At 26.9% G+C, this 13465-nt stretch overlaps 1 protein-coding gene across 3 annotated transcripts in view; it reads left to right on the top strand.

Annotated features, from left to right (window-relative positions):
- Positions 1-12537, top strand: part of LOC129971305 (protein sprint-like) — a 157390-nt gene extending 144853 nt beyond the window's left edge. For all 3 annotated transcript variants that reach the window (XM_056084933.1, XM_056084932.1, XM_056084934.1), the window contains 10 exons: positions 1-90; positions 217-332; positions 428-503; positions 621-752; positions 3550-3604; positions 4853-4967; positions 5753-5921; positions 6990-7125; positions 7242-7316; positions 8259-12537. In XM_056084933.1, the coding sequence (XP_055940908.1) occupies positions 1-90; positions 217-332; positions 428-503; positions 621-752; positions 3550-3604; positions 4853-4967; positions 5753-5921; positions 6990-7125; positions 7242-7316; positions 8259-8392 (1098 nt within the window). In that variant the 3' untranslated portion in view covers positions 8393-12537. The remainder of the gene's footprint in view (positions 91-216; positions 333-427; positions 504-620; positions 753-3549; positions 3605-4852; positions 4968-5752; positions 5922-6989; positions 7126-7241; positions 7317-8258) is intronic.
- The last annotated feature ends 928 nt before the right edge of the window (positions 12538-13465 follow it).

A 13465-nucleotide genomic window follows, 5' to 3' on the forward strand; every position in this document is an offset into this window, starting at 1 on the left:
ATTCGTCAGTTTATGAGCGGAATTAAGAATTATCTTTTGAAACATGGAGAAGGACGATTTGAAAATTTACTACAAGAAGAGCGAAGTAAAGTAAGTTAGTTTCTAGATTTATGTGCTACAAATCCTTAACATTTGTATTAGACCGTAACTTAGATACTTTATATATTTAGGAATGCAGTGAGTTCATTGCACTTATCTTAATACTTATTTTTTCAGCTGAAATCAGATGAATTCTTAGACATTGATGCTGTCATTGAAGATTCTCTTCATAAACTGGTTATCAAACCCTTGAAAGGTTATATTTATCAACTGTTTGTTAATGAATATACAAGGTAAATTTTCGAAGGAAAAATTCAATAATAACTTGATTTTATTTTATAATAAGCTTTATTTAGAAAATTTCAATTTTAATTAAATTTTTTTATAGGAATGGATCTTTGAAACTTTTGTCTGACAACATAAAATTTGCACGTACAAAATCACCAGAAGAATTGGGTGTTAGAGTAAGAATATTTTATTTTAAAATCTGTTTGCTTGCTTGCGAAATTCAATTACTTGGCGATATTTTCTGGCAAATCATTTATATTTATGTCTCTGATAAAAGTTTTTTTATTTTTCAGCCTGAATTCAAGCTTCCTGAAGGCACTTCTCTGGAGGTTGTAAATCATTTTTTCAATCGTTTGCAGCAAGCATATTCACCTTTGAAAAAGTTAGAAAATTTATTGGCGGCCATTTCCACAATTTACAATAGTGTAAGTCAGTGCTTTTGATTTTCAAAGAAGAGGAAAAATTAAAGTTATTTTTTTTATGAATAGCTGGTTATATCGCAATACCTTTGTTTTTGTTGATAATACTTGCATGAAAAATGGAGAAGAGAGAAGGGAAAATGCAGATGTTATTGTTTGGAAAGAAATCTATAAGTATTTTGAATAACAAGATAGTATCTGGAGTCACTTCCCATTTGATTTTTTGGACTAACTTCAAACTAACTAAGGACTAACTTCAAAGTCAGTGACATTCTTATCATATGAAAAAGCTGTTTTAAAATTCTGCTTCTGACATGCCTTAAAAATTATCCTAAAATGGAGTAAGACATTATCATCAACAAATTGCAGAAACAGTAATAGCTTTATTCTGGATGAAGGAATGTTTCAACAAGCTGCTGTGCTTTACTTTATATGGAAATGATTACATTAATCTCTGAAGAATACCTTTTACTCTCCCTTGTCTAAAGCAACTTTTTCATCTACCTTCTGTTGCATTTTTATGTGAAGATTTTCTAATTTTTCTGTTTTACCATCCTATAACTCTTACATATCCATACCATTCACCTCTTGACCCATACTTTCTCCAAATCAACAACTGACTGCACCATCTCTAGGGTCACTAGGGAGATTCAAATACAGGTTGGTTATAATTAAACTTCCACTTTGAACATGTCATAAAAGGAAAACTACTGGACCAAATGTTATCAAACTTTGTAATAGTTAAAGGAGGTCCTAGAAATTTCTTTTTTGCTTAAAAAAAAAAAAAAAATGTTCGAAAAGCCACCACTAGGGGAAAAATGGTGCTGTATGAAATATTGTTAAGCAAAATAGGACATGAAGACATCAGTTTAAGGTGCGTTTAATCGTTTCTAAAATGTGTTGTTACAAAGCATGTTCAATGTAGTGTACACCATTTTCTGAAAGTAAGTTAAATTGCATTACCTCATTCTCAACAGTATCTCTTAGCATATCAGAAGAAATGTTACACACATGTCGCTGTATCAAATCTCTCAGTTCCGCCAAATTGTTTACATTATCACCATAAACAGTGCTTTTTGAGATAACACACATTGAACATGCTTTGTAACACATTTCAAAAACAATTAAACACATTTTTAACCAATGTCTTCATGTAATATTTTGTTTAACATTATTGCATATAGGGCCATTTTCCCCTTGGTGGTGAGTTTTTGAACTTTTTTGGTGGAAAAGAAATTCCCATGACCTCCTTTAAACTGTTACCAAGTTTGATAATATTTGGTCCAGTAGTTTTCCTTTTATGACCATTTTAAAGTGGAATTTTAATTATTACCTCCCTGTATTTTAAAATATTTCCCATATACATATCATTGTTCATTGCCCTGATAAAAATGTTGAAATGCTTTTTTTCTAAAAGCTAAGCATTTAGTTTTTTCTAAAAGCTTTCATTCTTAAAGACAGTTCTGTGTCTGATGTCACTTCAGAATATCTTCAAAACATTTTTACTATTTTGTGAAATTTGAAATGATTCTCTTTTCCATGGGTTAGATAAGTAATGTGTAATAAGGGGAGGGATTTCATTATGATAAACCTAGATGTTTCCAACAATGTGTCTTACAAACCTGGTCGACATATATGAATATTGCCTATTTCCAGAAGCCATTTAAGAAGCAACGGATTACCCTGGTAGTATTTTTTCGAATTGGATGTGATGCACTTCATTTATCCATTCAATGAATATCGGCCACTTAACAACTGCACAAAAAAATGAACAATGTTACACTGAATAGAAAAACAAAAGTTAACAGCAAGGTCTTGTGGGCACATCTGCAAAATCTGGACAGATTTATCGTGCGGGAGAAATCGATGAAAATTGTATCTGAGAATAACTGAAGTTAACAAAAGCCAATATATTTATGGTATCACTGATGAATGATGAATCAGGCTTTTGGCTATTCCATATATACTATTTCATTACCCCTGGGAAATCTACATTCTTATCCTTACACATGTATTTTTTATACAAATTGTACATTCTATCTGCTTGATTTTTTTTCCATACTTATGCTTTATTTATCATTTTTCATCAAACTGCATTTAATTTAAATTGATATTTCTTTGAATGAGCTTTTATTACAGTGTGAATTTTTTCTTAATTAATAGTGTATATAGATTTCTTTTGACAACTTATATTTCAAATCAACTGCTATAACTGCCAATTACTTTTGAAATTTTAACTGAAAATTTTTAAATTGTAACATAAAAATTTTTAAGAACTTCAAAATTGTAATAGAAATTTACTTATGTTAATCTTTTCTGGAATCTTATGAGACATCTTTAAGAAGATCTTAAGATATCTCACCTCTGGATAAGATTAACGGATGTATTATGTGCATTTCTGCTTCTAACCTGAGCGAGAGAAGGTCAGGTGCAGCCTAGACTTGGGATATATTAAAAAATAATGAGCAGATAATTTTAATTGATGTGAAGAAACTAATCTAAACATATGAAGGTTAAATTGGCAAGACCAGTTCGTGCTTTTTCATTTCAGCATTTTTCCACTCGAATCATTAAATAAATTTTTTTATCAAAAAAAAAAAATTCAAAATTTTAAAAATGGCTTATATATATTTAATTTGTTAAAATATGGTGAAATAGTATTATAAAAAATTTATGAATTATTTATTTTTAATTTATATTTATCTTTTTTAATTGATTTTAATGTCTAGCTGGTTAAGTTTTGTTGAAATTCACAATACAGCTCATTATTAGAGGATTGCATTAATTTATCTATCTCTTATAGGTTCAGCAAGACAAAATTGCTCAAGGAAAGGAACATGTATCTTTAGGAGCTGGAGGTAATCATTATTTTTAAACATTCTTCTATATGTATTTAATAATGAAATGAGTTAATAAAAATTATGCTGTAGCTAAAACATAAATTTCTGAAATTAATCAGCCAAGAATTCTTCAACAATTTCCCAAGATCTCTATTTCTAGTTATCCAAATTAATACAAATAATATCATTAAGTATATAATGAACAAAGCAACTTGTATTTTCTGAGAGATAAAACGCAATGTTTGAGTGTTATGTTTGTCTAAAGTATTTTTTCTGCATTTAATTCATCATCTAATGATACATTGTTGGTATACTGGTAAAAGTGATGCATTTTTTTTAAAAAGAGGAGTTAGCAGGTTGTTGTTTTGAAATATTAACTTTATAATAGGAAAACAATTATGTGTATCACTTGTAATGATATGCATATACTTCTCCTTTTAAGAGATGACATTTTAAAATAATTAGAAAACGTTAATTCATTTTCTGTTTCTTATATCTTCTAGCTATATTTTGATGATAAGGTTGCAATTTCTGTTTATTTATCATATGATTAAATGTTATTGTAATAATATGTCTGCAGCCTTTATAAACTATGAGTTTTACTTGTTTAATTTTTAAAAAAATATTATCCTTTTTCTTGTTTTTATTTAATTTTCTTTAATTGCATGTAAAAGAAAATTCCTAATATTTTTATAGTAATTCTTATTATTTTGCAATTTGTAAGTATAGTCTGTAAATATATCAATAATTGATGTTACTTCTTGCATTTGATCTAAAAGAGTCTTCAACATTTATTTCTTGAGTGAGTCAATTTTAAAATATTTATTGTAAAACTTAAGTAAAATAAGTATTTACTCTAATTGTTTTTGATATAGATTTTCTAGTTTTCTAGTGGAGTGCATGGTAGAATTATTAAAATCATACAATTTGACATAAATATTTAATTAAAATTAGAAACTTTTCTTCCTAAATCCCAATTTTTAAAATACAAGTATTTTGTCTAATTTTTATGTTAAAAAGAAAAGTTTTTATAAATTATATCATAAAAACTAAACTTTTTATTAATAGGAAACTCCTATCCAGTCTAAGGGAGAACAAAAACTCATAGGAAGGGAGAATTTAGCAATTATATTTGGCTCGCAATTTAAGGAGAAATTATATATATATATATATATATATATATATATATATATATATATATATATATATATAAAATATGTGTGTGTGTGTTTGGCTTAATTTATTCATAATTTTTGTTATTTTTAGATTTCCTTCCAATTTTCATCTGTGTTCTGGTGCGTTGTGGCCTAATTGCTGCAGAAATAGAGGCAGATTATATGTGGGGACTTCTTCATCCCTCTCTTATGGCTAGAGAAGGAGGGTAAGATAATTCATTTCATATTTAGCCTGCATGGAGTTCTTAATAGAGTGAAGGGAGGATTCTGTGATTTTTAGACTTTGATATCTACTTTTCAGAAATCAAATTAATAGCAACTCCCTTCGTTCTCAGCACATTGAAATGTATAGCATGTCCTTTTTTCTTGGCGATGTAGGCTAAAAATCAACTTTTATAAAGGGAAAAAAGTGTATTATTGAATAAAATAAATTTTTGCGCAAATAATCATGAACTGCTTCAAGATTAATGCATAAGCAAATTGAATTGAACATTCATTGAAAAAAGGCCTAATATATTATAATGTAATCTTATGTGAAATTATAGATTGAAGCAACAGGTAACATGACAAATGTATCATATAGAAAAAATTGGTTCTTAATTTATAGGTATCATTTGCAAATTGAAAAGGTACTTGTTTTGTTCCTTCTACTCTTATCGTTCAGCTTGTTTGCTTATTGCAGCATTTTTTTAAATCACTTTGCTACAGTATGGCAGTACAGTACAGTTAATATAGATTTTAAGACCACATCATATTTTTGAAAATTGTGGATAGTACATGAAAGATTTTATTGCAATCCAGAGTTGGGTACTCCTGGAATATAAAATCAAGTTCTTCTTTCTAAATATACTAGTAAACTATCTGGGATGATTTATTTAATTTATTTGCTAAGAAATCCTGTGTATATGTAGAGTTTTTTGTAATATAAGAGAGTTGACATTGAGTCATAATTTCATTACTTATAAAATGATAATGTTTTTCCCTGCTTTAGGTATTACCTCACCACCCTAAGTAGTGCTGTACATGTCTTAAAAAGCCTTCAGGCTTGTAGTCCCGAAATGCCTCAAAATCAAGTGGAAGCTTTTGATAACCTTCCAGCCTCAGGGGTTAGTTATGGAACAGACATGGGGAGTCCTAGATCACAACTTGGCATCAAAACAGTAAGATTTTTGCTGTTCTCTTCCTTTTATAGATTTGTTGATTTGCATCATAGTGTTTCTTTTTTTTAATATAAAAATATTCTGAAAGAATTGAAAACAGAATCAAAATCAATGTGAGATTGTCTTTCAAAAATTAATAATCATATTTCAGTCTGATCTGCTTGTTTCTTGTATAATATTTTATTGCAATGTAAATTATTAAAATTATTTTTTTTCTCTTTTTTAAAGTAATTTAATTTTAAATTCTAATATCTGAAATTGATCATTTATGATACATTATTAATTTAATATCTGAAGTTTGTTATTAGAAAGATATCTTATTTTTGGATTAATTTTTTTAAAACTTTTTTCCCATGAATTTTTCCATAGGGAAAACTTTTTTTTTTTTTTCACGGAATAGAGAAAAAGAGGCATTTGATTCTTTTACAATAAAAATAGGTGTAGAGCTTGTTAATGTAATAACTGACTGGTATGCTTAATATAATAATAATGCGATTATTTTCTAATAATGTCTTTATTTTTGTCATGAATGTTCATTGTTTATTAAGATGAAGGATAAATATAAATATTCACTGATGATAATTTGATTAATAGACGTTTTAAGTAAAGCAATGCAATACCCTTTTACATTTTTTTAAGTAGTGGATTTGAATTTGTAAGTCAAATCTTACTGTATTTTTTACTTTGAGCAACAATATTTGAGTTTCAAGAAATCAAATTTATATATTGATTATTGTAAGTGGAAAATAGTTTACTATACCTTTGAATGCGTACAATTTTCAATATTAACAAAGTTGTTCATTGTTTTAATAAAATAAACCTTTTAGGATTTTATTTTGATACTAAAATTTACTTTCAGTAAATTTAAGAAAGATAGGTTTTTTTTTATATATATCCTTTAATTTGAATGGTTATTGCATTGATTTTGAACATGTAAATCTGAAATGTGATAAATAATTGATTACAATATATCAGTGATGTGCTTATAAAGCTTCCCCATGTTAATTAATGTTAAAATTGTTTATTTTACTACATTTATACTTAAATGCACTTTTAATATCATTGCAGCCTTCTCCAGAACCAAGACTTGCATGCATTGCAGATCTCCAGGGTTTTCTGAAGATCATGATTCCAGATGAATTGACTGGCAGTATTATTTCCAAAACACTTCCAATAAAGCCAAACATGACGACAAAAGAAGTTGGTAAGTTGAATAATTCTTTCATTTTAACTCCATAATTAATGTTTTTATATATATTTGCAAATAAACAGATAATTTATTTGTTAATTAAAAATAATTTTGTTTATTTTTTTTCACAGCTAAATTAATTGCTCACAAATTCAATATAACAAACCCTCAGGATTACTGTCTCTTTAAACTAGTAAATGGTGAAGGTAAGATTTCAATTTTTTTTTTTTTTATTTATTTATTTTGTCTTTGTATATTTGATTTGTCCATTCTTTTTTTCTTTTTTTTTATTGTACATCAGATTATTCTGCTTGTAAAAGTATTGCTGCATATAGATATTACATGAACAGAGGCATATTATATTGAGTTATTGAATAATATTTGAGATTTTAGAGGTTTTTAACATCTTTTTATAAAAGAAATTTAATATAAATTCTTGCTGTTTATTTATTTAATTATGAGTATGTTTTTAGAGTTATTTTAGAAAAGATCATCTTTTCAATTTGTCTGGTTTATATATAAATTACTGAAAAAGAAACCATTAATTTTGAAAATAAGGCTGAAATTTTCATAACTTCAGCATTTAAAATATATTTTTCTGTATTGTTCTTGCCGTACTCATTAGTTTATATGAGTTTATACAAGCATAAATATTCTCAACCATATTATTACAAAATCAAACCCTAATTGAATGTAAGTGATACTAACTACAATTGTACATACACTTCGTTTTCGTCAGAATAATTAAAAAAATTTCATTGATTGGAATTTCAGAATGTTAATGCTCGGTTTAATGGGAATCTCGTAAGTTCATACTACAATTAAGCTTAATTCATTTGGCAAAATCTGTAATAGTATTTATAATGGAAAATTGTGATTATTTCACAATGTTAATGTTTTAAACAATATCAAACTCAACTAAATTAATACTAATTAATGTTTTTGGGTTTTATTTGCATTTAATTATGTTTTTAAATATAAAATGATTACTTTATTCTTACAAGCATCAGTTGCTATGCTGAAATTATATTTTTTATGAGAAAAGCACCACAAATTATCTAGTATAGATTTAATTCTGCTTTTTAAAATTAAATATAAAGCATTCAGTAATGAGTAATTTCAGTGATCTATCATGTTTTTGCTTTCAGAAATTATGTTGGCAGACAGTGAATGTCCGCAAGTAATAAAAGCTGACCTAATGGCTGCGGGCACCAATTGTCTCTTCACGTACAAGCGCTGTGATGCCAAATTCATTTGGCCTATAATGGAGAAATCTCCTTGATCATCTTCAGGAAGGTTTACAAAGAAGTTCAAAAATATTTTCAATTTGGAAACTTTTAACAAATTTGCCTCTGAGCTGATCTGCTTAAGAGGAAACCTTTGTAATTTGTGCCAGATTGTGGAACTAGTTCATTTTAGTGTACAGAAATTGAATACTTATGTTTCTTCTCCTACATTAAGAAAATAATCATTACTAAAATTCTGAGAAAATAGTTCTTATGAAATAGAACAGGATGTCCATTTAATTGCATTCAAATTTTAAATATTTTTGTCTCTTATAGTAATCTGAATAATCATTTGAACTAATTGTCAGTTATGTTTTTATATATTTATAATTCTATGAAGCATTCTGTTTTCAATTTTATGAACACAAGTTAATATTCATTATAAAATCGAAAAAGTTTACCCCTTGAATGGGGTATTATTAAAATTATTTAAAAATATAATAAATTGATTTTGGTAGAGAAAAATAAACTTTCACTAAATGTAAATATCTACTATAATTTTTAAAATTTTCATTCTGTAAAAGTATTCTTATTTTTGAATGTATTTACTTAAATTAACACATAGTTCAATATTTATACAACATATTTGTTCAGTTATTTTCTAATATATTCACATCCTGTTCTATTTTAGAAGCTCATTTTTATTCTTCCAATTTAAATTTTTATTTTTCTGAATAGAAATTTTTATTTCGTTGGTTCTTTGAATGTTTGTGAATTATTATTGTTATCATCATTATTTTTGCAGAAGAATTCTGTTGTAGTAAAATGACACTCATGTGATTTAATTTTTTCTTTATTAAAATTATCCTTTTTTTTTACCCTTAGAATATTTATATAATTGTACATGTCAATTTATGTTTACATATATATTTTTGCAGCTTCATTCAACTAGTCTTATTAAATCTGAAGCTATGCGTTTTTGAAAAGTGTTTTTCTGTGTAGTGTGTTGTACTTAATAAATATAAACAATACTACACTTTGTATGATGTTGTCTTCTGCCATTTTCAATGCAGATATATTTACTAGACAATAGCTCAAACTTAATGTGTATTTGTAGCCTTTTTGTTGATAAAATGATTTTTTCTGACATTGTTAGCAGGCTTTTGCATTAAAGCAAACTTTAAAATGTCCAAGTGTTCTTCAAATTTATTTTAATCCGTTATTGATTGAAGTTTTCTTTACTTCATAGAATAAAATTCAATTTCATAGCTTTCGACTTAATTTAAGCTTTAATTCTCGATTATGTGTAGAAAGCTGTAATTAATTGAAGCCTGTTTAAAATAGCTCTCTGAACTAGTATAATCAATTATCTCATAATTGTTGTACAAAAAATAATCCATACTGCTCTGTGCCTTTATGCGTGCAAACTAGATTGGGTCAGGTTTCTATCTTATTTCTTTTTTCATTTATTGGGATGTAACTTACATTGCACAATATTCGAAGCACAATTTCTTACACAATAAGAAGTATTTTTCTGATATAATGAATTCTGTATTTAATAATTCAACATTTTATTTTTTTTGTGCATGAACTAAATACAATGGTAAGCCATAATTGCTTTTAAACTGACTTTGGGATAATAAGATGATGATTTTTGTCATTTTTTCTCTTAAAATGAAGCTATTTCTATGACTAGTAAGCACTTTTTTTTGTGTTATATATATACTATATTTGTATGATTATTTAAGAAATTGATTGTATTTATATGATTTTAACTTTATTCAGTATAGTTACTGTCAGATCATTTATATGTCACTATATTTCATCATAATTTTTTATGGCTGTAACTTAGTGATTTACAGATTTTATTGCGATTAATTTATCAGAAACTAAGTCATAATAACCATCTAAGAAATATTTATATGCACTTCATATTTATGTCAATATTTTTTTATATATATAATATTAATTGTGAGTAATATTCCCTGGTATATGCAACTAAATTTATTTTTATGTCTGATTTTTTATAAGCAATTAGCCATTTTTTTATTATAGGGGAAGGAGAATATAATTTTCATTATTCCATTAAATATCATTTTATCTTTCTCATTGTCGGAAAATTTTAGGTATTCTATTATTTTCATAGAAAAGAAATCAAATCAAATAGGTACCCATCAACCTACATTTATTATGTTAAGGGGTATTCTTACTGTATAGCATAAACCTAATTATTGTAAACTGCAATGTCAAAGTTTTTATACCATGGCTGAATATTGTTAGTGCAAAAAAAGAAAGAAAAAACTTCAAAATTTGGTGCTTTTTATTTTATTTTATTATTATTTTTTTCTTTTAAATGTTTATCAGCTTACTTTTCATAGAAGTAGCAATGTGAAGGTATATAAATATTAAATGAACTAGTCCAGATATTGATACATACGAAAACTTTATGCAAAGACTTTTGTATATATATTTACTCATGTTGCTGAAATACTGTTTTCTGTAATAGTTTCTTTTTCTGCAGTATCCACTGACCCACATCTGTCTATACTGTATATTTTGTTACTCCAACTTTTCTAACAGCTGTCAGCATTTGAATGCAGTTTTATCTGTACAAGGAATAAGGTGCCTGTTTTTAATTTATATTTTAATATTGTGTACATAAATTCCATACTCAGTAGGGTAAAATACACAAAGGAGATACTTTAGTGGGTGTTTTTCTTTGCTGGGGGGAATAGTAATGTTTCCTTTCCTTTCCTTTTTTTTTTTTTTTTTAATTTAACATTTTATGTTAGTTAAACATTATCAGAAAATTATTTCATAAATGTGGATGTATTTTTGTGCAAATAGAAACAGAAGAAATAATTTAAAAATTCGATAAATTGTTATTTGTCTCTTGTTGTATCTCCATTGTATGCTCAATTTAAACATTAGGATAGCACATAAGTGGAAAAAATTACTTAGTTTTGAGTTAATATTAAATGCAGTCTTTTACAATTTCTATTAAAAATAAATTATTTGTATAAATTTATTATTATTTCTTTTAAACTTCAAATATGCAATATCCTTTAAATGAAACTGTCTGAAATATATCAGATAGGCCATTTCTGTAAAAACGGAGTGAATTAGACAGTTTGAAATTTGTTTTTGTGAAAAACTAGAATCAGTAATAGTCTAGAATTTCAATTGTCCATTATTCTAATGAATGTGATCTTCCACTGGAAATATAAGTGCCCAAAAATGGTAAGGAGTGTGATTCAGTTTACATATTTGTAATTTGTTTATGTGAACTATGCACTTCAATTCTCTTTCATTGATGGAAGCAATGCAGACATTCCTATAAGTATGAATTTTTAATAATGCATTGTAGCTTTTTTAGAGTAGCAATTCTGTGTATGTATTCCTATTTGTATGAGGAATTTCAAGAAAGAATGGTGAACGAATTGAAGTAGTTAGAATTCATGAAGCAAATGGTCATTTTTTATAGTACTGTGAATATTTAATAATTACAAACTTTTCTACCCTTTGATTTATACTGAATATTTTGTACATTTTTTATCTTATTAATACTCTAGTTAATTTTTTTGTTCATACTTTTTATTTTCAATATTCAGTTTAAAAAAAGCTTGATGGTTTCTTTTTAAAAGTTATAAAATTCTTTTATAAGATACTCCCACTAAAATTTGTAAATACTCCTTTATAAGTTATTTTTTTCAAAATCTATACTCTTACTAGGGTTTTTTTTTTCTTATGAGTAACTTTAAGAAATGTTTTACCACAATTTTTAATTATTTATTGATTTTAAATTTTTATTGAGCTACATTCTGATTAAAATATACCTTTCATTACCATGCAATTAGCAAATACATTGTGGCAGTTATATATATACTGATTTTCTTTTCATAAGCCATCTCCTTTGTTGAATCTGATATATATAGTTTGTGAAAATCATGTATTCATAGCATCTGATTTCTCATTATGAATAAATAACGCTGCATTACATGAATCTCTTGGCAGAGATTTTTGTTCTTATTCTTTGTTTGAAATATTTTGTTTTCTGAATAAAATGTGATCATGTGAGCCCTTTTCATGAATTGTGTGATTCAACTATATACTGAGAAGAGTGATTGTCCTTTAGCAAGGATTCTGTATGAATGTATAATTTGCTTCTTGTGCTCCATCTAATAAAAGTTAATTTATATTATTTTAAGTGTATTTATTTTTATTCTATTAGCTGATTATCTATAAGATCAAAGTCAAAAATAATAATAATACCAGCTATGGTGGTTTCCCCAAAACTTTCTCGCATACAATCTGATAAAGGTGTTACGAAATGTTGAATAGTTACGAAATATTAAACTTTGGCATGAATTTAGCATTTCTACTGAATCTATCGTATGATGCTGATGAGTTATTTATTGATTAATCGCTGGCATGCGTTAATATTTTAAAAAATCGAATTTCTGTTTTAGACGCGTTTCCTCCAACTGAAACAAACATTTGACACAAAACTACTTGTAGTCACAAACACACCAAAATTGATATATTTAAGTCATTGCTTTTTTGAATTATCGCGTTTACTTGTTTCTGAAATACAAATCTTGAATGACACTGGTTAGATTTGACCAAAAATTTGATAGGTGGCAACATTATAATTGTTAAATTTGTGTACCGAATTTTATCCATCCAACTTTCTTCATTTTACAGTTATCGTATTAACTTATATTCGAAACGCCAGACACACAGACTTCATCTGTATGGATTTTGCAGAAAATTTGGTAGAAACTTATGAATTTGGTGTGAAGATTTTATACCAAATTACATCCGTCTATCTCAAAGTGTTCTGAATACTTGGTCACAGGCAAGCAGACATTTTCCAAAAATCTGTTTTTCGAATACAGGGAGTTTTAAAACGTGGAGATTCGCTAAAATCTCGAATTTTTTGGCGATTACAATATTTTCTTTATACTACGTATACATTTTTTTTTTTTTTAAAGTGGCTGAAGAAGGTTTTGAATGATGACATAAATTTTGATTTCAGCAATCGGTTGTCGACTTCGGTGTCGATTGCTATTTAGATACCCTTTTCCATCTTTCATAATCCCATTCCTATCAAAACTGAATTTGCATAG

The sequence above is a fragment of the Argiope bruennichi genome, chromosome 6, assembly GCF_947563725.1.
Source record: "Argiope bruennichi chromosome 6, qqArgBrue1.1, whole genome shotgun sequence".
In the NCBI taxonomy this organism is placed as follows: domain Eukaryota; kingdom Metazoa; phylum Arthropoda; class Arachnida; order Araneae; family Araneidae; genus Argiope; species Argiope bruennichi.